This window comes from Cydia pomonella, chromosome 21, assembly GCF_033807575.1.
Source record: "Cydia pomonella isolate Wapato2018A chromosome 21, ilCydPomo1, whole genome shotgun sequence".
NCBI classification, from domain to species: domain Eukaryota; kingdom Metazoa; phylum Arthropoda; class Insecta; order Lepidoptera; family Tortricidae; genus Cydia; species Cydia pomonella.
Window position 1 is genome coordinate 1,707 of NC_084723.1, and position 26,356 is coordinate 28,062.

At 40.4% G+C, this 26,356-nt stretch overlaps 1 protein-coding gene across 1 annotated transcript in view; it reads right to left on the minus strand.

Annotated features, from left to right (window-relative positions):
• Positions 1 to 5,632: 5,632 nt before the first annotated feature.
• The window catches only part of LOC133529524 (uncharacterized), a 33,935-nt gene continuing 13,211 nt past the window's right edge, over positions 5,633 to 26,356 (minus strand). Inside the window, exons 3-9 of the mRNA XM_061867256.1 lie at positions 22,296 to 22,498; positions 16,492 to 16,891; positions 11,839 to 12,048; positions 10,241 to 10,385; positions 7,415 to 7,654; positions 6,619 to 6,757; positions 5,633 to 6,370 (exon numbers count right to left, since the gene is read on the minus strand). Coding sequence (XP_061723240.1) covers positions 6,216 to 6,370; positions 6,619 to 6,757; positions 7,415 to 7,654; positions 10,241 to 10,385; positions 11,839 to 12,048; positions 16,492 to 16,891; positions 22,296 to 22,498 — 1,492 coding nt within the window. The 3' untranslated portion in view covers positions 5,633 to 6,215. The remainder of the gene's footprint in view (positions 6,371 to 6,618; positions 6,758 to 7,414; positions 7,655 to 10,240; positions 10,386 to 11,838; positions 12,049 to 16,491; positions 16,892 to 22,295; positions 22,499 to 26,356) is intronic.

A 26,356-nucleotide genomic window follows, 5' to 3' on the forward strand; every position in this document is an offset into this window, starting at 1 on the left:
GTTTCATAAAACCACACATTCCTTTTTTTTTCCATTCCAAAACTATTTTTTAGTATTTTACATAATATTAACATTTATTTATTTAATCTTTATTGCACAAAAGGAAACCTTATAGTACAAAAGGCGGACTTAATGCAATAAGGCATTCTCTACCAGTCAACCATTAGGCAAAGCAGAGAGATTGTAGGCGGTGCTACTTAACAACAACCACCAAATATAATACAATAACATACTATACATACAGACATACATATAAATATACATACTTATATTACTTATAATATATACATAAATAAGGACAAAACATATGGCGCTTTCACATACATTATTAATTTTTCATTCCGCTAGCAAAGAAAGCACGTAAGGATTTTTTAAATGCAAACTTATTTTGTGCATTTTTGATGCCGTAGTTTTCAGTCCGTTCCAAAGACGGGCCGCCTGCACGGAAAACGAATTCGACATGAACTTAGTGCAATGAAGAGGGATGGATAGAGACATATTGCCGGACGAGCGAAGTTGACGGTCCCGGGTAACGCCGAAGAATTGAAATAGAGACTTAAGGTATACAGGAGAATGTGAATCATGTAACACAGAAAAAAGAAGTACGCAACATGCGAACATTGCGTCGTTGACGAATGGGGAGCCAGCCAAGCTGGGAACGAAAAGATGAGACATGATCATATTTACGAAAGCAAAAAATGAAGCGAATGCAGTTATTGAGTAGCCGATCCAATTTGTCGAGAAGTTCTTCATTTAAGTCCGGATAACACACATCATCATAAGTAATGATGGGCAGGATAAGGGAATTAATTAATAAAACTTTAGTTTTGATAGGCAGGAAGTGTATAAATTTATTAAGAGCGTGAAGGGAACCCATGACCTTTCGACTGATCTCAGTAACCTGTGCTCTCGAACTCAGAGTATTATCTAAAAGAACACCCAGATCTTTAACACTTTGACTGAACCTTATTGGAGTGCTGTCAAAACTTACTGGTGTAATCGCGTCCAAGTCTATTCTTGCAAGCTGTCTGGAACTACCGATAACAATGACGCAATAGATGGCGTTGTACACAATTATACTTAGTATAACTACTTCTGTTCAAAAGTCTATATAGTTACACAAGATAATTCAAAGTTTGTCCGGAACCCTCGGTGCGCGAGTAAAACGAACACGCACATGACCGGTTTTTTTTTTATAAAATTTGTTTTTTCCACGATAGCACGAGAAGTATTTTTTGATGCGTTGTAATTGTTGCAATATCGTGGTGTACTAATTCGTTGCTGAATTATTTGCTGTTTCTATAGTATGAATTAACTCTGATGATTTTTTTTCGGGCTGGGTATCTTATCTGTTAAACAAAATCCTTTGTTTCTTTTCTGCAATAAATTATTTGAATTTGAACGCAGAGCAACTTCAGAGGCACCAAACACTTTGTTTTCACGTTGTGTTTACTTACTTACTTTTTTTTTGAGTAGTTAGTATATTTTGGGTTAGTGTAGTTTACGTTTCCTTTTGGATTACGTACGTACGTGAAATACGTACTTCATGTTATCATATTTTTGATAATGTTATTTTAATAAAACTCTTGGTATTTTAATAAAATACTATTCTATGAATGTTACTGCAAGTTACGGGTACTACTAGCGACATCTGTTGCCCAGCGGATGTGACTTTTTTTAGTTTTGCCTCTCGAGGATGGAGGGCGCAAGTGCACCGTGTTTTCGGTAACTTTCTTGTCTGTCGGTATTATTGCCGCTCGTGAAAAAATATAAATATCCCTCAGAATGGTTCCAGGTTTCGTCCCTGGTACTCACACTGTTTGGAATTGAGTGGCTGGTTCTTTGTAAGCCGGGCTTCGGCGGGGTAGGTGTTTTAGTTCTTCTATTCCCCGCTGGAGGTCTGTAGTAGTATGCGTTCTTGTTAATATTGTACAGTATTTTGAACCGTTACACTATGTTTTATAGCTATAAAACATACACATATGTAAGCGTAATGATTGATTAATAAGAGACATACTAGCGGGGCACGATCAGCTTGTGTATGGGTATGTCTCCGAGGAACTTCCCCCGCTTGTCGAAGTGGTAGGACTGGAGGCGTCCATGTGCGTGCCGCCGTGCTCGCCCGCTGCGAACACGTTCACTGCGTACCTAAACCTAACGTAACAAAATGAATTTGCTGCGTTGGAGGAAAAATAATAGTACAGGAGAAACAACCCAGTAATATCCACGCTAGCCTGTAGCAAAGACAATTAAGATTGTAAACGTTTGCGGCGATTGGCTGGCGAGCGTGAAGCGTCGCTTGGACAAAAGTAATTAGGTATGTTATGTTTGTGCGGCTATCCGGATATTTTCCTCTATAGATTGCATTTCTAAACCGATTTTCATGATTGTTTTTGTTGGGTTAGTTCCTTAAAATACATTCCTAACAAATCGTAATATAAGAGGTAGTAATGGTAAGTATCTTAAATAAGAATTTATTTCGTAATTTATTAGGGTTGAATATTAAGTATCATATATTATATAAGAATATAGTCCAATCCAGACGGGACAATTTTTCGATTGTCCGATCAAATCAGGCCGTGCGGACGGCAACACCAATTTGGCTCGCTGATTTTGACCACCGATTATAACCGATATTACGATGGAGGTGCGGAACTGCGGACGCAAGAATAGCAATTTGTGATAATTACACATAATTGCACATAATTATACACAGAACAGAAATAAATCTACATAAAAGCGCTCCCGAGCAACACATAAACGGCTTACGAATACCTATTTAGTTATTTATTGTTAAATTGTTGTTAAATTATTGACTATTTTAAATTACTACCTAATAATACTGTTTGTTTATTCCCTACTAAAAATATGTGTAACCAGTTTAATAATGCAATGTTGGAAAGTATGGAACAACCGGAAATTAAATTGAATTCAATCGATGAAATAGACTGGCCACGGTATTTAAACAAGCGAGCAAAGGAAGTGCTGAAAAAGAACGAGGATGATTCATCATTAACCGCTGGATTAGAAAACGTTATCACGAACAAATTGGGTGCGCGAGTTATGTTGCGTAGGAATACAGATGTTAGTAAAGGGCTAGTGAACGGCTCTATTGGAGTCATAGAGAAAATAAACTGGGATGTCGATAGAAACAATAGTGCACGTAAAATTATTACAAAATTTAATAATTTAACTTATGAACTAGAACGTGTCAAGACTAAGTTTCAGTATTAACCAAATAGGTTTCCTAATATCGAGGTCTCGGCCCCCAATACCACTTTGTGGCATTTGGAGTCGAGACACTAGGGCCGTGGGGTCCAAGCGACAAGATACTAATAGTATTAATATAAAGAAATAAGTAAAAGACTTATAGATTCTACCGGTGACCAGAGAGCTGGCAGCTTTCTCTCGCAGCGCATAAGTATTGCCATTCAGCGACGGAATGCTGCCAGCATCTTTGGCACAATGCCGCGGGGGCCTTATTTAGATATATTTTAATTTAGATTAGTTTTTAATTTTAATATAAGTAGCTATTGTATTTGATTGTATGTATGTACCATTAATTTTACTTGTTCATTAAATAACCTTATTTATTAAAAAAATGTATTTATAGGAAAAAAATAACATTATGAACAAGTATTAAACTCTATTTCTTTGCTTTATTGGATACCTATAACAATAGCTGTTTTTTTTAAATGTGAGATCTTAAAGTAGGTTATATTTGATTTGGCCAGTTTTTATCAGAATAAATATATATATATATATATATATATATATGTTGAATAACTTTATAAAATGACTGATGTAATGAAAACTGGCCAAGTCAAATCTACCTACAAACTTACCTATCATATCACATTTTTTTTTAAATAACAGCAATTGTTATAGGTATCTTATAAAGCAAAGAAATAGACTTTAATACTTGTTCATAATGTTATTTTTTTCCTATAAATACATATTTGGATTTTGCATAGAACTTGGCACTCATTTAGATCACCATTCTTTTTGCGGCGAAGCCCACAGCCAAGCATAATTTTTGTATTGAACTTACATTACATTACATTTATGTTTTTGGTGGGATAATATAAATGCACGTGTCCTGACTGACTCATCAACACAGAGCCGAAACTACAAATGCTAGAAGGTTAAAATTCACACACTAGGTTGCATTTATAAAGTCTAAGAAGCGATTTTGAGAAATTCAACCCCTAAGGGGTTAAAAAGGGGATGAAAGTTTGTATGGGGTTCAAGTTTTATTTTAAGCTGGGAAGTCGAAACTTCGTAGAAAAATATACTATTAAAATACAAGAAAATCAATTTCAACGTTTTTGAATATTCATCCCCTAAAGTGGTAAAAAGGGGTTGAAAGATTGTATGGATATCAAATATTTTTTTGAGTGCGGCATTTGAAACTTTGTAGGTAAGCATATCATTAAAACACAATAAAAGTAATTTCAGCGTTTTTAAAAATTCATTCCCTAAAGGGGTTAAAAAAGGGTTGAAAATTTGAATCCATTACCAATGCTTTGAAACTTCTTATAAAGGCATAATAGCCAATTACAAATAAAACTTATTTCGGCGTTTTTGAAAATTCAACCCCTAAGGGGGGTTAAAAGGGGATGAAAGTTTGTAAGGGGTTCAAGTTTTATTTTGAGCTAGGAACTTGAAACTTTGTAAAAAGGTATTTGCAATGTTTATTTAGTAATCATCAGTCCATTAACCGATTTCAATTAAGTTAGTGTCATTTGATAGATCTTATTCCATTTTATTAAGATATTTAAAAAAATAAATACGCGGGACTATCATAAGCTGCCAAAAAATAAAAATTTGGCATTTTTAAAGAATTTTTATGACTGCTTTTGATTGTGGCCAGCGTGTGCGAAAATTAATGCACGAAACTAACGCAAAATACGTCAGACAGTAAGATAAAGCAATAACAATTATTTACAATCCACTTTAACCCCAATAGAACATGTTCATCTCCTCAAATAATGCATTAGAATTATAAGACTAAGAATCCCGATACCGTATCGATGCAAATAAATAATTTCTGTTTTCTGTATTTCTGAAAAGAAAGAATCAATGAACGCGGCGGCGCCATTGATGGTTAGAAGTGTTAGAACGTGCGACGGCCTGGCAATGTCGACTTCCTAAAATTGTTAATCATAATCACTATCGGTGTCGTGGGTACTTATTGCTGAAATACCTCCATATTATCCACGTAATTTTCGTCTATAAATTAATAAAGAAAGTAAATCGAAAATATACTTATTGATCGCATAGGCGACGCTGTAATTTATGATGTACAGTACAGTTGTTCTGTGGTTGAGCAACAAGCGCCCTAAGCGGTGTTTGCAATAAGTTTCCACGACACGTTGCACCTCGAACCATTGCGGCTGTGTCCCTGATACAGCCTACCCTATACCCTATTTTTTTTGGTTACAATGGAGGCTAATTTTTGCCCCTATTTGAATTTTTATGGCCTTAGTGCTAGGCCAATTTTTAAGCCAAATTTCATAGAACATAAGTTTTGTTAAAATACGTAGGCTACTTTAGGGAAGACTTATATTGAAGTAGATAAGTTGTCTATTTGTTAGTAAAGGTATTTATTGTGAAATTATAACAGTGGTCATTCTAACGAATATTTTTTATTGTTCTTAAAATAACAATGTACACTTAAAACTAAATAAATATGTAACTAAATTAAACATGAGTTTTATTATAAGAAATCATCTTATAAGATTCTTATTTAAAATGTTGTAACTATTTGGTCAAGGCACTCGTATTTGAGCTAAATCCTCCTCCTCCTCATCCTCGCTTAGAGCTTTTACCTAAAACGAACGGATTCAAAAAAAGCTCGCCGTGTGATCGTTTACATTGTTCTCAACACACTGTTCATGTGCATTTACTTACACGATGTAAGGTCAACGAATTTAATTTCAGTACCATTTTGTACGTTGTCTCAGCGACAATATTCAGAGGTTCCTAGCGCCTTTCGTAAGATAAGGCAGCCTCAATTGTGACAGCTCTGGACGTCGAGAGTTGCCGCTCAAACAATGGCAAGAACCTCGAAGTAGCCTGTGTATAGTTCGTGTCATCCAGGATGACGCGCAGACTTGTCGTACGTAACCTTTAATAAGATGACAATATGAGTCAAAGTACGCGTGTTCGTGGATGGCCTGGGGCGTGGCGGTGTGGGGCGCGCACCGGTCAGGTCACACCAGCACGACGGCGCGGAACAGCACGCGCTGGTGGTCGAGCAGCGCGGGCCACACGAAGCTCCGGATGGGCTGCCCGCGCGCGCCGCCCGCCGCCGCCGCGCGCCCCGCGCCCGCCACCCACACCACGTGCTTCTCGGGGTCGAAGCGTGCTGCAACACACATTACCATACAATCAATAAACTTCTTCCAACAATCATCTTTCATTATTAGTTGGCTCGCTTCCATACTCATCTTTACTTTTTACTTAGGTCACATACGCACTTACGTTTGTACCGAACCGCGGCGGCGAGCTGCCAGCTCTAGGTCTAGGAAACTGGCAGCTCAGCTTCGAGCTCTAGGAATATGCGTTTCGTTCCGGACGCGTTAGTGTGCTAAGAGGAGTGAAGCGTGTACTAACTGGCGGTGAAGTCGGTGTCGAGTCGGAGCTGCGGCGCGGCCAGCACCAGTCTCCACGCGGCGCGACAACACGCCGCCGTCAGCGCGCGCAGCGCTGTGCTCTCCGCTAGGCCCGTGTACTCGCGTAATGTGCTCGCCACCTACAACCAACAGCGGGATTACTCGATGTGACCAATTTGGCCACGTGTTGCTTTACCTATGTCTGTTTCGAGACACTCTTTAATGGTATACTGCATATGAGTCTGAAGGAAGAATATGATCATCTAACCTCTTTTTCGGTATGTCTTCGTTATTGGTGTGTAATAAAGCATATTTGTATTGCACGGTATTGGTTCTAACGACTCTAATTCCTTGCGATCTGTACACTGTACATGTCACAAAAGTTAATGCTGATCTTCTTATTTTGATGGCTTACTACACTTACCTATGCCTAACCTAATCCATTGGTATTATTAGAATACATTTTCATTGCGCACAAAGGCATTATTCATTTTTATTATTTTTTTAATTTTCGTTACATGCGTCATGCGTGGCATCTCGCCAGTCATCGCAGTCGTACCTACTAAACGCAATGAAGTGCCGGCACTTCATTGAGGTGCGGAAACATTTTCTTAGAGATCCCTTCTCTAGTATATATAGTATCTCAATACCTTTCGTAATCCACAATTGATCTCAGTTCGCTCGGCGTCACGCAGCGGCGCTAAGTGCGTTTTTGGCCGTAGCACCCTCGTGGTACTACTTGTCAGCCGCGCAAGCGCCTCCTTGTCGGCCTCACTCCCTCTGCCACCTGTCCGTACCTGTGTGACGACGGTTCGCTCGGCATCATGCAGCGGTGTGACATGCGCCTTCGCCCGTAATACTCTCGTAGCGGCCGCTGTCAGCCGCGCTAACGCCTCCTCATCCGCTCCCGCGCCCTCGGAGCCGCTGTCCTCCCCCGCCGTCGACTGCGGGGGGCGCGGGGGGTCGTCGGCGCCCAGCAGCGCCTTCACCTCGGCCAGTCGTTTGTCGCGCAGACTTATCGCCGCGCGGAACGATAACTGAAACGCCATCATAAAGTAGTAAATAGACGTCGTAACAGTTACAGAGTAGGTATTTTTTTATTGGGTGTTTACGAGTATGAAGACCTTTGTTTTCAATGTGTATATGTGTGCTTGTACTACTTAAATTACAAAAAGCGGTCAAGTGCGAGTCGGACTCGCCCATGAAGGGTTCCGTACCATTTATGACGTATTAAAAAAAAACTACTTACTAGATCTCGTTGGAACCAATTTTCGGTGGAAGTTTGCATGGTAATGTATATCATATATTTTTTTTAGATTTTTCATTCTGTTATTTTAGAAGTTACAGGAGGGGGGGGACACATTTTTTCACTTTGGAAGTGTCTCTCGCGCAAACTATTCAGTTTAGAAAAAAATGATATCAGAAACCTAAATATCATTTTTGAAGACCTATCCATAGATACCCCACACGTATGGGTTTGATGATATTTTTTTTAATTTTATGACGTATATGTTAAAATTATATTAACTCCCATCCTAATGGCAATTGCTCTGACAAACTGTCAGGCGTTTATAATTTATTCCTCTCTCTGTATGTGTCACATTCGACATTACACGTGTGCTAAGATAGAAAGCCGTTTTTAATTTTTACTCCTGTAATACTCCACAACATGGTCCTCAGCCCTATTGAATTCTCGGCCACTCACGCCTCTGTCATCACACCCGGACGACCTCTCAGCGCTCACCCCTGGACATTTTCTTGTCGGACGCTCACTCACTTCGTTGCCGGTGCAGGATCTGCGGGACCACACTTATCAGCATCTGTCCCGATTCCACAGAATCGAACAACTTCGTCAACATTTCTGGGCTCGGTGGACTAAGGAGTATGTCCCAGAACTGCAACAGCGAATCAAGTGGAGACTCAACCACGATTCCCTCAAGAATAATAGCCTCGTTGTTCTGAAAGAGGACAACCTTCCTCCATTGAAATGGAGACTGGGACGCATCGTAGCCATTCACTCAGGACAGGATGGCATATCTCGAGTGGCTGATGTGAAGACAGCCGGAGGAGTCGTTCGTCGCGCCTTTAGCAAGATTTGTCCTCTTCCTGTGGCTACCGATTCCGTTTGAAAGGCTTCCTTTCAACCCCGGGGGCATGTTAAAATTATATTAACTCCCATCCTAATGGCAATTGCTCTGACAAACTGTCAGGCGTTTATAATTTATTCCTCTCTCTGTATGTGTCACATTCGACATTACACGTGTGCTAAGATAGAAAGCCGTTTTTAATTTTTACTCCTGTAATACTCCACAACATATAAAAAAAAAAACTACTTACTAGATCTCGTTCAAACCAATTTTCGGTGGAATTTTGCATGGTAATTCAAAATTCAAAATTCAAAAATTTATCCTGCAAATAGGACTCAAGGGCTCTTTTACTAGTCAATACAACATTTATAGTAACATCATATAGTGACATGAAAAATACATAACAACATTTATAAATACAACAACCAATACCTGGGTAAACATTACATTATAATAATCTTAAAATAAATAATTACTACAATGTAATAGAGATGTATAGTGTCTATGGTTAAAAACACATTATATCTGGAGATGTAAAAGGTCCCCAATGTCAGAGTACTAATACTATAAAAATTAGGAGGTGTAAAGTCTCTCCAAGTGTCAAAATAAAATTTATACTAAATAAATAAACCGCGTCTGGACTGTTAAACTAGTAGTCTCATAAACTAATGCTACAGAATACATAACTAGTATGTACCAAGTCAAGTATATTATACAATATGACAGAGACGTATAGTCTCCACGGTTAATACATTAAGTTTGGAGATGTATAAGGTCCCCACGGTCTGAGAAAAATAATAATACACAATAATAATGCCATTAATAAGATTTGGAGGTGTAAAGGTTCTCCAAATGTCAAAGAATAAAAAAAAAAAAAATTTAAAAAATGTATATTATATATTTTTTTTAGATTTTTCATTTTGTTATTTTAGAAGTTACGGGGGGGGGGGGACACACATTTTACCACTTTGGAAGTGTCTCTCGCGCAAACTATTCAGTTTAGAAAAAAATGATATTAGAAACCTCAATCATTTTTAAAGACCTATCCATAGATACCCCACACGTATGGGTTTTAATGAAAAAAGATTTTTTGAGTTTCAGTTCTAAGTATGGGGAACCCCCAAAATGTATTGTTTTTTTTTCTATTTTTGTGTAAAAATCTTAATGCGGTTCATAGAATACATCTACTTACCAAGTTTGAACAGTATAGCTCTTATAGTTTCGGAAAAAAGTGGCTGTGACATAATCGGACAGACAGACGGACATGACGAATCTATAAGGGTTCCGTTTTTTGACATTTGGCTACGGAACCCTAAAAAAGACATTTCGCTTCAAATTTATCAACATCCTCCTAACTTTTGTCATATTTTACGAATTAGGATGGGGTATATTTTTTGCGTGCCTTTCAAAATGTTCGCGGCAAAGAGACGCAACGATTCATTTTGTCCGTCTGTAAGTTAGATGCATCGTGCTGCAAGTTAGCTGTTTGTCAGACCGTCGTCCTTTAGAACTATAACTTCTAAAACGAGTACCCACCACCACCACGGAGAAGACGATCTTGTGCGGCAACGCCGGCGCCCGCCGCAGTGAAGGCAGGCTGGCCAGCGCCGGCAGCCAGCGCGCCGCCGCGCCCGCCCACGCCTCGCCGTACGCCGCCACCGCGCCCGCCACCACGCTGCTCCTGCAAAATACGCATACGTTACAGCAGAGTCCGCATTCGATGGTCAGCTCACTGTATTGCTACCTAATTCAGTTTTTATGAAGAATAAAGAAATCCATGCATAGTATGGCTACAGACAAATAGACATGAAGAAAAATGGAGATGATGTGATGTGTATGGTATAGACAGGAAGGCGTTTCATGCATCATAATAATAATTATGAATACTTATGTATGAATATGTATTAAGTCGTATGGCATGTTTTACAAAATAGGCATTACATAGATATCATTTTATCGCGAAACAATAAAAGGTAATATTGTCTCGAGTCGTCCCATTTGATTTTTGTCAAGTTCTTAAATTAGTCCCATTCTGCTTTCGCACCTATTCTACATTCGTCACGTTCGTCGGTGGTCTTTGCCATCTTTGGTGATATTTGTCGTTTGCCTTTTTCTTATTCCGGCTCATTTCGGTATTCCTCATCATCTTCTTTGGGCATGTTCGACGTTAGTCTATTTCGTGTTTAGCCGGACGAGTCGACACGTACCTGTCGTCTCGGGGGCGGGGTGCGAGTGGTCACTGTCGGAGTGGTAGCCGTCGCTGGCCAAGTCGGGCGGCGAACGTGGCGGGTCCGGCGCGGGCACTGGCTCCGGCTTGGTGCCGGACGAGTCGACACGTACCTACCTGCTGGGGGCAGGGTCCGAGTGGTCACTGTTGGAGTGGAAGCCGTCGCTGGCCAAGTCGGGCGGCGAGCGTGGCGGGTCCGGCGCGGGCTTTGGCTCCGGCTTCGTGCCGGACGATTCGACACGTACCTACCTACCTGCTGGGGGCAGGGTGCAAGTGGTAGCCGTCGCTGGCCGAGTCGGGCGACGAGCGTGACGGGTCCGGCGTGGGCTCCGACTCCGGCTGCGTGCCGGACGAGTCGACACGTACATTAGGGTTCAAAAGTGCATGGACAAGTTATGAATGAAATCATTCATAAATTGTCCATACAAATTTGAACCTGATGGTACCTGTCGGGGGCGGGGTGCGAGTGGTCACTGTCGGAGTGGTAGCCGTCGCTGGCCAAGTCGGGCGGCGAACGTGGCGGGTCCGGCGCGGGCTCTGGCTCCGGCTTGGTGCCGGACGAGTCGACACGTACCTACCTGCTGGGGGCAGGGTGCGAGTGGTCACTGTTGGAGTGGAAGCCGTCGCTGGCCAAGTCGGGCGGCGAGCGTGGCGGGTCCGGCGCGGGCTTTGGCTCCGGCTTCGTGCCGGGCGAGTCGACACGTACCTACCTACCTGCTGGGGGCAGGGTGCAAGTGGCAGCCGTCGCTGGCCGAGTCGGGCGACGAGTGTGGTGGGTCCGGCGTGGGCTCCGACTCCGACTGCGTGCCGGATGAGTCAACACGTACTGTAGGGTTCAAAAGTGCATGGACAAGTTATGAATGAAATCATTCATAAATTGTCCATACAAATTTGAACCTGATGGTACCTGTCGGGGGCGGGGTGCGAGTGGTCACTGTCGGAGTGGTAGCCGTCGCTGGCCGAGTCGGGCGGCGAGCGCGGCGGGTCCGGCGCGTGTTCCGGCTCCGGTCCCGGCTCTGGCTCCGTGCCGGACGGCGCCGGGCCCTTGCCGTCCGTCATCAGGGACAGTAGCGTGGCGCAGCCGCGGGAGTAACTCATCAGCACGCCAGCCACCGGCCTTCAAATACAAATATGACATTAATTCCCCTGTGTAATGTTTCATACGTGTATAGTTGATATCGTATTTATTGAGAATATATACAAGTATCATTATCAAAAATGTAAAATTATGTATATATTAATTAGTTTTACATATTTATTTGACATAGTACACGAGATTCAACAATTATAATATAAGGTGGGCCCAACTGAACTGTACCTAACTAATTTTATCTAAGTACATCTATATCATAACCTCCCTATAATGTAATCAGAAACGATAAACTAACGGCCCATATTAACAAACCTGTATCTGTAGGTGCGTCGTAATTTTAACTTTATCGATAACCGATAGGTACATATCTTAACATTATGTATGATCAAATTTAGAACATCTCTGAGAACAAAAAAATATGATTTGGCCTTTATTGTAGTATCGGTCGAGATGACGTTTTATACGAAACTAAATGTCAGTCGCATACAATTTTGTCAAATTTCCCATGTTACTTGATTATAGAGTATGAAATTAAAAGGAGTGGAATCTCTTATGGTAGAACTGTTGCAAAAGTGTCCGGCTGTCAGCTATAAATAATAGTTGCAAATCTCTCATTAGCGCTAGAGTAGCTAAGAACCTAGGCGTTATTGACGGAGTGAATTGCGCTGTCTATGATTTGATTTTTTTGTTCAAGTACTCTAGGTATTGTAGCGCCACCTATTTAAAGTTTTTTGATGACACTTTTTGGTACATGGAGATTTCGTTCTTTATCTCCACCTTCCGAATATTGAACGATATGGCAGTTGGCCCCGACTCCAGTTAGTCTCTGAAGCTAAAAAAAAACAACGGATGCGTGACATGCGCGAAAAAGTTTGCATAACCGCCGTTTTCACGTTTAATTCGTTCGTAAGTATAAAATTACTTTGTTTTGTTGATGCTGATAAAGCAGTGTAGTCCTTTATACTTATTTCCTGCGTTTCATAACCCCACACTCGTATTTTAATGCCTTTCTTTGCCTTTTCGTTTTTTATGTAGCAATCACATAAACTACTAGTATGTTAAAGTAAGTAAATATTCTTTATCGCACCAATAATTATACATTTTACATACATGTAAAACCACAAATAAATGTTAAAAGAATAGAACCAGGTAACAACAAGCGGTCTTATCGCTAAAAAGCGATTTCTTCCGGACAACCTTTAGGTAGCAGGAAATGTAAATATACTTTCTTATTTTTTTTTGACATACAGTGGTACTGGCGTGGATGTAAATATTATATGGGATATATAAATGCTAAGTTTGTAATTACAGAAGAATGTTAAGGTTAAGGTAATTATTGTATTAAGTATCTGCTTTGTATATATAATTGCAATTTAAATTTCGTCCGCCTAAACGGCTCATCATGGCTGATGTACATAATTCTATACATATTCATTTACTGTCACCTAACTGTTACCTGTGATGACGAAATAAATAAAATTGAATTGAATTGAATAGAACTCATACAAAAGTCAGCAGGTAGTGCAAGGAGCTAAATATGGAGACTATTAAACACAAACACACATACCTACTAACTACATACTAAAGCAGTTTTATAAATAATTTACTTATTTGATATTGGATGAGAATCTCACGAATGTTACGCGGTGAAAATGCTAAAACCTCTCACTGCAATAAATTATCGATTAGAAAGTACTAACTTCTCTATCAGTACGATCGCACAATTCATATGTAAATATCGATAACATTATAAGAATATTGGAAAAACGTGTACACAAGCGTCGGATATTGTCAACACTAATAACGTGTGTTGTGTTTGTGTCGCTCGTTTCAACCTTTAGTCGCGCGAGTAGCGTTTATAGTGGCTCTGTTATATTCATACCTACCAACCCAACGCAAACATGCCAGCCAGTATAACTATAAATCCGACTTAGTATTTTTTTATTGTTCTCAGGGGTCATAATTTTACGTTTTATTATGAATGGAGCGTTAGGTAAACAGTATTAAACACGGCAAACAGTGGAAAAAATCCCGGTGCCGGCGTCGCCGCTGCACAATGCTGGGAGTCGGGCTGGGTCTGACTGACTTGTTCGCAAAAAGTTACACAATATCATGATTTAGCGAAAATATTAAATTTCATAAAACTGGAGTAACCAAAGCAATTATCACACTACTTATAGGTACATGGCGCCTCGGTGTGACTAAAGATTGGAATGTTGTAATTACACAGCAGACAGCACAAAGGCCGATTAAATTTCTAAATATGTGTCTTAACAATAATAACAGTCAAAGGTCGAAACAATAAACGGAGGCGTATGAAATCATACGCATAAAGTTTTATGAGAGTGTGTGCTTTCAGTTTTCACAGTAACCAATAATCGATAATGTCGCGGAGAAATCGCTAGACAATGGGAAACGACGCTCGTACGCGATTTACGAGGGAAACGCTTCCTCCAGCCGCTTCCGCGAGAATACACGACGCTGTTGGCTTGTTAAGTGAGAGTAATTAAGTAAGCTATCTCGTAAGCTAACTGATCCCAGAGCCATCTCGCTAGGTCGCTACCCTAACACCACTCTGATATCAGCAGATCAACACAGTTCAACAGCCTGAAGAGGAAACGAAAGTTACATTCCTAAGCGTACGCGAGACGTGCTGGTTCAATAATATTAATATATACCTAAAGCCATTGTGGCTATCTGTTGATTCTGACACATAATGGGTATTTAAATATGGATTTTTTACGCAAACTGTTATGAGGAGGTAAGTTATGAGGGAAAGCGGAGTTATCTAACGCGTGGTAATGCTAATCTATTTTATAATGCGAGGACGATGCCCTTGCGGTGTGCAGCGTGTTCGTTCCGCACCGGCGCACGGGCCAACCGCTCGCCTCACGAGTTTTCCTGTCACCACGTACATGGTCCAATGTTGACATATTGATCGTACGCCGATCGAGTGCAGTGGCCCATTACTCATATGTTCTCGTCGGTAGCGCGAGCGCACCAGAAATAATCAAGTTACTTGCGAACCAGGGTAAAGTGATCTGTCGGATTAGACGCTAAAGCAGAAATAGTAATCGTCTCTCAACAAACAACAAACGAAAAGTAATCATGTATCTGGATGAATAGAAAAGTCATTAGATTATTTCTATGCATTATTTAAGTTTATATTGGCATTATCTATAACCAGTTCTGCTAAGTTTTCCTCCCTGTAAGTGCATTGGCAATTAAGCGCATCGAACAGGTGAGAGTAATCAGAGTAATCGGACCGGCGAACTGACCGCGTGACCTCGCTTCTCCGTCTGATAATCGCTGTTTACCTTTATTACCGCAGACCAAATTGCTTGACGCGTTGCGATAATATCTATACGCGTCTATGTAGGTTAGGCGTAAACTACGCCACGTTCATGTATGTAATATGTTATTAACAGCCCTATTAACGTTATTAAGTTAAAACTGCGAGATCGCAACACATATTAAAAATTGTATGTTTCCTGGTCGGCACTTAATCTACTTTATAATCGCTAAATTACACTTTATATAACAGGAAATGCCGCAATCATAAAGTAAGAATACATTTTAATGTCCAAGGCTTTCGACGCTTCCACTTCGTTCCGACGGCACGGATAGCATCAAATAACCCATACACTGGATACAAAGTCGATCACGATATTATACGGTATTAACATACACGAAGCATAATCACAATGAATGGTCGATATTGAATGGATTGTTGAGATTAAAAGCAATCAATGATTTTCCATTATGAACAAGTTTTTTTAATGATAGATAGATAGATAGATAATCCGTTTATTTGTTTGCCACAATACACACAGGAAATACAATTAATAAAATGACAAAAAAACAGATAATACAAAATTATACGAGAGAAATACACATTTATACAAAATAGAAGTAGAAAGAAAAAAAAATACATTTAAATAATACTGTTTACTGTTGTTGTTTGTTGATAGATGAGGCAAACAAGCAGACGGATCACCTGATGGTAAGCGATTACCGCCGCCCATGGAAAGTTAAGTTAATAAGTTAGCAAACTAATTAATTAAAAGTTAGAACAGCGAATCGTATCGATGGCAAAGATTATAAGTAATACTGAGTAGGATCGATAGGCACGACCGATTCAAGTTTCATTAGTCAAACATGTCAAGAATGAATTTGAACTGAATTTATTCTCTGAATGCGTTCTGACCGTTAACAAAGACAGCAGTGGAGTGGAATGTTGCTGTAGGTAGTCGAAGTCGGTCGAAGCCGACTACTGCCGACATGCCGCCGAAAAGTGATGACTTGGCATAACACCCACGCTGATCCGATAAAAGATTATCCTTCCTTACTGCTTAACGTCTTATACCTAACGGCAACCAGACAAGGCCAAAAGCAGGAAAATTGCATAAATCTGTCTAAATTAACTTAACATTCGGCAATGAAAAACATCAAGTAATGATGTCTGACCTGGTGTCGTTAGCGGGGGGTGGTTTATGATTGTGGGGGTCGGCGCGGCGCACGAGCCCCGCGCACGCCAGCACCTGCTTGTCGGCCGCCACGCGCGCGTCCAGCGCCGCCGCCAGCGCCGCCAGCGTGGGCGGCGCGCGCCGCACCGCCGCCAGCAGCGACGCGTTGTCGATCAGCCGCCGCTCCACGTCCGCCGCCGGCAGCGCCAGCAGCCGCTGGTGCGAGGACGCGGCGGGCGCCGTCACCGCCGTCACGGCGCTCAGCTCCTGAACTTTGTGTAGCGCTTGCTTGTACGCTTCGACATGAGCGGTGAGCGCGTCGCGCAGGGCGGAGTGCAGCGACACCAGCTCGCTGTCGCCGCCGTCGCCTGCGGCCGCTGTCAGACCATGCGTGCCGAGACCTGTGCACAGATAGCAATCGTAAATAGGTTCTCTTTCACATATAACACTAAAGAGTAAACAAATTGAGTAAGCGTATTTTTACTATGTGAACCTCAATCGCAAATTGTTAAAATATTGATTGAATTTAAATAAGTACGCTAATTGTACAAAAACTACAAGCACGTAACGCCTAACGTTTTCCCGGTATTTAACCAACGGTATTTGAAGTGAGCCGGCCGTTCGGAACACTTTAGATTGCGGTTCATTAACGACATAACGCATAAAGTGACGTTATGTTATGAATGTTATGATACCGTAATGCTTGAAAGAAAAAGTCGGTCAAATACAACCTTCAATGAGCTACTACTCCCAACATGAGTAGCATCGTTGCCACTAAACTTAGCTGACCAATATTTATAGTAAGGAGATAAGGTTTTCCGAAGATCATGGCTACACCACGGCCGCTTCTCCTCTACAACCCTATCTCCATTTTTCTCTCTGAATATTGACATTATGGAAAATGTTTTTATATCAACCACAGCTATGCCCCTATGTTTGATATTTTAGAATTTTTGATAGTTAATATTATAAGAGTTAATAGGAGCATTTTTATTGTATGAAATCTGAATTTCGCTCCAAATTTTAACACAAAAAATTATTAACTGGTTGATATATAACAAACTGGGTCCAAATATTTTAAATAATGTTAATATCCAGAGAGAAAAATGTGTACGTTTGTATGGAGAATATTGGAGAAACGGCCGTCTCATCCTCTTAAGTGTATTGCTATTCCGCGAACACTGGCACTCACCAGCTCACCACTTGTCGCGCGCGCGCGTTAAATAAACAACCAAACCAATGAATAATATACAGAGATGCTTTCTCGTTACGAAACGATGACCGCGTGTTTCCTGCGGTAATTCAACCTCTGTTCATCCGTGACAACTGACAACCACACACAATCGCAGCACCACCGTGACTGTACCGACACAGTTTGGAGAATTTTAAATTGTACGACATGGTTAATTAACCATTTTTAGGGTTTCGTACCAAAAAGGTACAAAAGGAACCCTTATGGTGCAACTCTGTCCGTCCGTCTGTCTATCTGTCTGTCTGTCACATCGCTAAATATCTCGAGAACCACTGCTATCGATTAGAAATTTGGAATAGTTATGAACAACGCTAACCCAGACACATTGAAAGTACTATTTATTATTTTTATTAATTATGGGAAATATGAAGAGGTGGAAAAATTTCACAATCTAGTGAATAGGTGAAGTGGGGTATCATTTGAAAGAGCCCAAATTGAGCATTCCAAAACATTTTTTCTTTTTCTTTCATAGAGAAAAAAAATATGAAGGAAAAATTGAAAAATACAATTTTTTAAATAAAAGATCAATTTTTGAAATCGCATCATATGATAGAGAATTATCCTCGAAAAACCAACATACGTACATTAGTACTCCTGTTCAAAAGTCTTTCGCCTTTATAGTTACACGAGATAATTCAAAGTTTTTTATGGAACCCTCGGTGTGCGAGTAATAAGAACTCGTGTTTGATCGGTTTTTTTAACTGTGTCCCGACCCCGATGTCTTAAGATCTTCTGATAAATGTTTTTGCCTGTTGGCGTTTTACATATGCGCATAAAACAAATGAGGTGTGAAAAAATAGTATTTTATTTAATTGTAATTCTCTATTATAGAGAGCTTGATTATATCACTATTATATACAATACTTTTTCTACGAATCATCTAAAATAATACTTATTTACGATAAAACCTAAATAATGACAATTTGTAAGTATCTCAGACATCTCAGTAGACAAAAATGTAGTACAAAAGACATAAAGAGGCGACTATTTAGTCCCGTCTCGTGCCCGTTCAGTGTGTCGCCCGGTCAGTCAGTCGCGGCGGCACGTGATTGATAATTTTTTTTACGGGTGACTACAGCGTATAGAAATGAATATTATAGTTGAGTTGGGAGCCTATACATGAAAAGTACGCAATTATAGTTTGCTATACGAAATCTTAATTCAACCGTTACTGTCGACGAGTAGGTAAACCTAATAGCATTTGAAAAATTGCTAGACAGTTAAATTTGGTACTTTCGGTAGTAACAGTAACCTGTAACTGACTATCGGTAGATCGACCATCGTTTAGCAGCTTGGACAATGATCCCGCCAAACTAAAACAAATATGCCGTAACTAGCACTCTTAGTAGCGATGAAATGTGATACCACAAGAAACGTGTAATTGCTACCTAAAAATGTATCATGGAACAACGAAATAAATTTATACTGAATATCGAAATGTGCCAACCAAGAAAGAAAGAAAAGAACAGCGCTATCCAAAATTTCTTGACAAAGTATTGTTATATACTCGTATATCAGATGTTAAATTTAGTATTTTGATTTAATTTGACCCCTCGCATGAAGGATGAAGGATGTCGTTTCGTAAGCCTGAAGTGAAGGCTGGAGCGCGGATATGAGGCATTACGCTTGCATGCTATTATTATTACCCGCAGCTTAACTGTTTCCATAGCTTTCGATATTTATCGCGTACCGGGGCCGTTCGGACTGTAGCCGTGTGGTATTTGTACACCTACAATCCGCATCTTGGCAAAAGTATCTGGCACCATGGAATCCTTCTCCAAAAGAGATCTATCACACAATCTACATAATTGTGCTGCACACTTATGTATAAAGACATATCTTTTTGTTAAGATATTAGAGAAACGTAAGATATTGTTGACATGTAGTCTGATCCGCTACTTTTAAGAGGGAAGAATAGCTTTGCGATCCTAGCGAAATAACGGTACTTTTTCTATGAAATTCCATTTCGGGAGAAAACGTTTTCCACTAACTAAATCTTAACAAATGACTATGATTTTGATGTCAATCGCTTCAGCATAATATATTATAAGTTTATAGGTTTCGCTTTTATTTAATAAAAAAAATGTATTGCAAATTAAAAAAAAAAAGGAAAACGTATAAACCTAGTTTTTCATTGTGTCAATAATATACTAAAAAATCATGGACAATGGAAAATATTTAGAAGTGGAAAAACCTTTTCTCTTTTTGTATGGACGATCACGATCTATAGTAAGTATACTTCTCTCTTAATGCCGATCTCTAACGTTCTCCTGTGCTAGGCTCCCGCAAGTAGTCGGCTTGAGGTGCTTAATGCCGATCTCTAACATAATTCTCCTGTGCTAGGCTCCCGCAAGTAGTCGGCTTGAGGTGCTTAATGCCGATCTCTAACATTCTGCTGTGCTAGGCTCCCGCAAGTAGTCGGCTTGAGGTGCTTTTTCAATCGTTTAACGAGCATATACTTTTGCGAACATAATTCGGTATTTAGGTACACGAAGTTGAGCCATCTTGTAGAGAATATTCACAAAACATAGTCATCTAAATACCAGACAATGCTTCCTATTTATTGATCAAGCCATTCCATTAAAATACAACGAATCCGATGCATTAAATGTAAAGATTATTCTTCGTGCACAATTTGTATTACCTTACTAATGTTAATTAGCGATAAATAAGTTAAAGGGAGAATTTAAATTTTAACAAGCCTAATAGTAAGTAATATCTAAGAGTGACGGCTGCGATCCGCGATGTGATAACTCGTCATCGTGCTTCCGAAGGTTGATGATGGATTTCTGGTGTTTGCCAACATGTTATTAATTCGTTTTAATTGCGCTAATGGCTCGAGGCGGGAGAAAGCTGAGAACCTGTCATCCGTCTTCGCTGTCGCTACTTGAGATTAGTTTTATAATAATGATAATAAATATTATAAATGTAACCATTGTAATTTCTACTGCTGGCAAGAGCCTCACATTAGCGTAAAACTTGAACGACATGGGCTTCAACGTGAACCTTTAAATTCTCTCACAAGTTTTACTTTAGTTTTGACGTTTGACTCGAGATGATTTCCTGTTCAATGAAGTAGTGGTTCTAATTCTAATGTTAAAGCAATAATATGTATGACAAAAGCCCGCGTCTAATACTTACAGAGATAATTAATGATATTATGCACAGTCATAAATGAATTGTAAGTGAATGAAGATGATCAAATAATTTGTTATTGAATAAAAGCCGTATTCTAACCTTTGAGTTATCCTTCACTTTTGATGTTTTTGAATTTTTAATGAACGTTGTATTTGTTAAACTGTCCCGGTTAATGTTTCGTCTAAAGCTGCCTACTCAGCGCTCTGTATTAGTAACATTGTCTCGGTTGACTCTGATGGCCCACGTCGCGACAGTGTCGTTGTGTTGCCAACGGGTCCAGCTGCGGTCGTTGAGCCAACTGTTAATGAGTCGTTATTGTTTCGGACGCGGCCCCGTTCTCACTCCGACGACAGCAGGTGCTCGCAAGTGGACAAGGTAATCATCGCACTTGGAATTGTAACAATTTAAACTTACCTACTTAGTGTTAATTTGATCAACCAAGAACAAAGGCTTTATTATGTTTATTGCTTTAGTTATTAGGGAAAATATTAGTGGGCATTTTTCAATACAAACGTTCTCGACATTTTCTCTCTGGAATATCTGGATGTTGGCCCTTGATGAATATTATTTTTATATGAGTTCAATATTTACCAATACCTGTATCTGTATTATTATTATTTTATAAGAACTAGGTTACTCCAAAAAGCGCTAAAAATTGTTAACAGACGCCTAGCATACAAAATCGGCAACACTAAACGCAAAAATAAAAACGGTCTAGTGCATATAATTTCTTTCTCATTGCGTTGCCAAAATTTCGTTATGATTGGTTAAGTTTTGGAGGAGGAAAATGTCGAGAATAAAAACATCGATTTCTGAGATTTATACGCAAGATTTTTCCCCTAAGCTGCAGTTGTACTTATCGAACTAATTTTAGAAGCCGCTGCCATCAGCGCGACGGATATATTTACCTAAAATTCTTCCATTTGAAAAGAGGCTCAGCTGGTATTTCCTCTTAAGAAACCGGTCCCATCCGGTTATAGACTCGGCTATCTTCCAACACCTAGCCTGCTTGTCGCAGTGTTTGTCATAGTCATAATACTCGTAGGTGTATGTGTTAAGTGGAGATTTGTTTGTAGGTGTTTTTACGTTGTGCATAACTGCATATGAGTCTAATTTCCTTAACTTATTTGTGCACGGCTCGTGCTGCTCGACTCGTGCTCCTCTCGTACTTCGCTCGTATAGCGTAGACCTATGTAGCTATTCTATTTAAATCTGTCTAATACCATTCGGGAAGGCTAGAAATGTGTGCGATGTGAGCGTACATAGCGCCTAATTTTAGGGAACTATGTACCTTATCGTATATTCGAACAGGTATCCATAAAAGAGCAGTACAAAGTAGCTCCGATTTGTCCGACGGGTATAAATGAACTGGTACCGCCGAGCCCGCCAGCTGTGTGTGTGTGTGTGATACATACCGTGCACGGCCTGGTCGAGCTGCCGGCGCCGCGCGTCCACCGCCGCGGGCAGCGCGGGCTGGTAGCGCGCCAAGGCTCTCGCCGCGCCCGCCAGCCGCGCAGCCTCGCCGGCGCCCGCCGGGCCGCCCAGCAGCGCCGCCAGCCGCCACGCCAGCGCCTCCACCGGCAGCGACGGCCGCGGTGACACGTCCAACTCCACCAGCCTGCACAAACATGAAAATGGTTAATGTGAAGAAGAATGGTAAGTAATGTATATACCTATACAATCTATTTCTGGGAAGACAGTTATGTATTTATGTATGTATCTATAGTATAGGTTTTATTGTACATAGAAAGAGAAACACAGTTACTGAGTAACTTAAATACAACAAAGGCGAACTTAGCCCTATATGGGATCTCTTCCAGTTCTCTTCCCTTGAGGTAATGAGTAGGCCGAAGTCAATGAATGACAAACAAACACAATAATGTACAATAACTAAAATTAATGAAATGCAGGTTTTGAACACATAAACAGAAATATGACATAAATAAAAGTTTTTAAACAAAAACTCAACACATAATATAAATAAATATATATGATTTCGAACAAGAAAAGTAAAAAAATAATTAAAGAAGAGAAAACCGTTATAGGGCAAGATCTCTTGTACCCTAAAATAGGGTGAGTAGGGATTACTAGGGCAGTTGGGTTATGAACGGGGTGAGAAGGGATGAGGGAGGCATTTTAATAAAGTTAGTTGCTCTAGCTCAAGCTGGCCATAGACACTAGGGTATGCCTGCGCAGTTTTATCAAGCTCTCTTGTAGGTATTTGTATAAAGTTAGTTGCTCTGGCTCAAGCTGGCCATAGACACTAGGGTATGCCTGCGCAGTTTTATCAAGCTCTCTTGTAGGTATTTGTATAAAGTTCGTTGCTCTGGCTCAAGCTGGCCATACACACTAGGGTATGCCTGCGCAGTTTTATCAAGCTATCTTGTAGGTATTTGTATAAAGTTAGTTGCTCTGGCTCAAGCTGGCCATAGACACTAGGGTATGCCTGCGCAGTTTTATCAAGCTCTCTTGTAGGTATTTGTATAAAGTTAGTTGCTCTGGCTCAAGCTGGCCATAGACACTAGGGTATGCCTGCGCAGTTTTATCAAGCTCTCTTGTAGGTATTTGTATAAAGTTCGTTGCTCTGGCTCAAGCTGGCCATACACACTAGGGTATGCCTGCGCAGTTTTATCAAGCTCTCTTGTAGGTATTTGTATAAAGTTAGTTGCTCTGGCTCAAGCTGGCCATAGACACTAGGGTATGCCTGCGCAGTTTTATCAAGCTCTCTTGTAGGTATTTGTATAAAGTTCGTTGCTCTGGCTCAAGCTGGCCATAGACACTAGGGTATGCCTGCGCAGTTTTATCAAGCTCTCTTGTAGGTATTTGTATAAAGTTCGTTGCTCTGGCTCAAGCTGGCCATACACACTAGGGTATGCCTGCGCAGTTTTATCAAGCTCTCTTGTAGGTATTTGTATAAAGTTCGTTGCTCTGGCTCAAGCTGGCCATACACACTAGGGTATGCCTGCGCAGTTTTATCAAGCTCTCTTGTAGGTATTTGTATAAAGTTAGTTGCTCTGGCTCAAGCTGGCCATACACACTAGGGTATGCCTCCGCAGTTTTATCAAGCTCTCTTGTAGGTATTTGTATAAAGTTAGTTGCTCTGGCTCAAGCTGGCCATACACACTAGGGTATGCCTGCGCAGTTTTATCAAGCTCTCTTGTAGGTATTTGTATAAAGTTCGTTGCTCTGGCTCAAGCTGGCCATACACACTAGGGTATGCCTGCGCAGTTTTATCAAGCTCTCTTGTAGGTATTTGTATAAAGTTAGTTGCTCTGGCTCAAGCTGGCCATACACACTAGGGTATGCCTGCGCAGTTTTATCAAGCTCTCTTGTAGGTATTTGTATAAAGTTAGTTGCTCTGGCTCAAGCTGGCCATACACACTAGGGTATGCCTGCGCAGTTTTATCAAGCTCTCTTGTAGGTATTTGTATAAAGTTAGTTGCTCTGGCTCAAGCTGGCCATAGACACTAGGGTATGCCTGCGCAGTTTTATCAAGCTCTCTTGTAGGTATTTGTATAAAGTTAGTTGCTCTGGCTCAAGCTGGCCATACACACTAGGGTATGCCTGCGCAGTTTTATCAAGCTCTCTTGTAGGTATTTGTATAAAGTTCGTTGCTCTGGCTCAAGCTGGCCATACACACTAGGGTATGCCTGCGCAGTTTTATCAAGCTCTCTTGTAGGTATTTGTATAAAGTCCGTTGCTCTGGCTCAAGCTGGCCATACACACTAGGGTATGCCTGCGCAGTTTTATCAAGCTCTCTTGTAGGTATTTGTATAAAGTTCGTTGCTCTGGCTCAAGCTGGCCATACACACTAGGGTATGCCTGCGCAGTTTTATCAAGCTCTCTTGTAGGTATTTGTATAAAGTTAGTTGCTCTGGCTCAAGCTGGCCATACACACTAGGGTATGCCTGCGCAGTTTTATCAACTGCACAGGTAAAACGGAGCGTGTGTGGAATTCGCCTGTGCAGTTTCCTATACAGCTTTACCTGTGCAGTTGAAATGTACAGCAGGCATACCCTAGTGTGTATGGCCAGCTTCAGACATGGTTAGAAAAGAAGAGCGTCACGTCACTCCTGCTCTACCGATCTTTTTCAAGAGGTGCTCTTCCCTTGAAGCGGACGGCGTAACTTGCGGCTTCGTAAACGCAATGATGCGTTATATACCTTTAGTTCAGGTCAATTACCGAGAGAATCCAACATTGGCATCATCTAAATCATTGTTTGTTATAAACCTTGGGACCTAAAGGGGACCACTCGACCAAATTTCGTTTTTGTACTTCAGGTGGTTTCAGGGACCACCGATTAAGAATAACTTGTCAAGTACTTTAAAAACAATCCTGATTAAAAGTATTTAAGCCGTTGCAAATAACCCTATCAATTTAGTAAAATATTATTTTGGTTCATTGAGTTTTGATTATTGGCCTCCTGTAAAAAAGCTATTACGAAAGTCGCATTTTCAATTGACCTACGTTTTCATATCTTACGTTAGTATACCTATATAAGACAAAAGTAAATAACAAATATCAAGCTACTTACGTCCGAATTACTACAATCCTAAGAAGTGGGAAAAAATATTGATCATTTTACGGCCACCATCGCGGACCAACCAACCAACCACCAACCAACCCATCAGTGATCAACTTGAAGAGGCTACTCTCATAAAGATGGCACACTGTCATCCACTCATCATTGAAACGGTTACCGCTGTCATTTGCAAACATTTATTTACCGACCTCTCACAGTGGCCAATATTACTCCGACTCTCGATAGTCTCGATTAAACATAAGTATTACAACTGTTCGGCCCAAGATATATGTATTAGTATTAGGAGCTCACAATCGCGCCAACTATCTAAGTATTTTGTGTTTTGTCATCAGTAAACAAAGTCGTCAAGTTATTACCAAACCGCTAGCCACTCTGGTATTTAAGTCATTTATTTATTATTATATCAACAGCTTTTAATATGCATATAGGTTTTATAAATGTGATACAAAAAGCTAATTATAGGTTCTCACCAGTAAATACTTAAAGATTAACAAAAATAATTTGTGCTTAGCACTATTCCACTATACCTACATTTTAACGTCAACGTCACAGCAACCATTTTGAAGTTGAAAACAACTAAAGAAGATTGCAAAGAAAAAGGATAAAAACATAGATCAATATAATTTCAATAAGGCATGCTCTGTTAAAGGACTCCGCCGTCATCGTCAGGATACGCCGCACAGTTTGGATGTTGCTATTGAAAATATCAATATCATGCTCTTTCGCAAGTTCATTTAAACATTTACTAGCACGTTTCAAAAAACTGTTCCGTCTGTTACGCGAAGCATTAGGAATAGCAAGGGGTCGAAAATATCTTGTAGATGGGGATGAAGTACTGAAAGAGAGTTCAGCCAACAATCCAGGGCAATCAACATTACCGTTTATAATATCAAACATGGGTTTTTCGAACAAATACAGAAAGAATAATAACA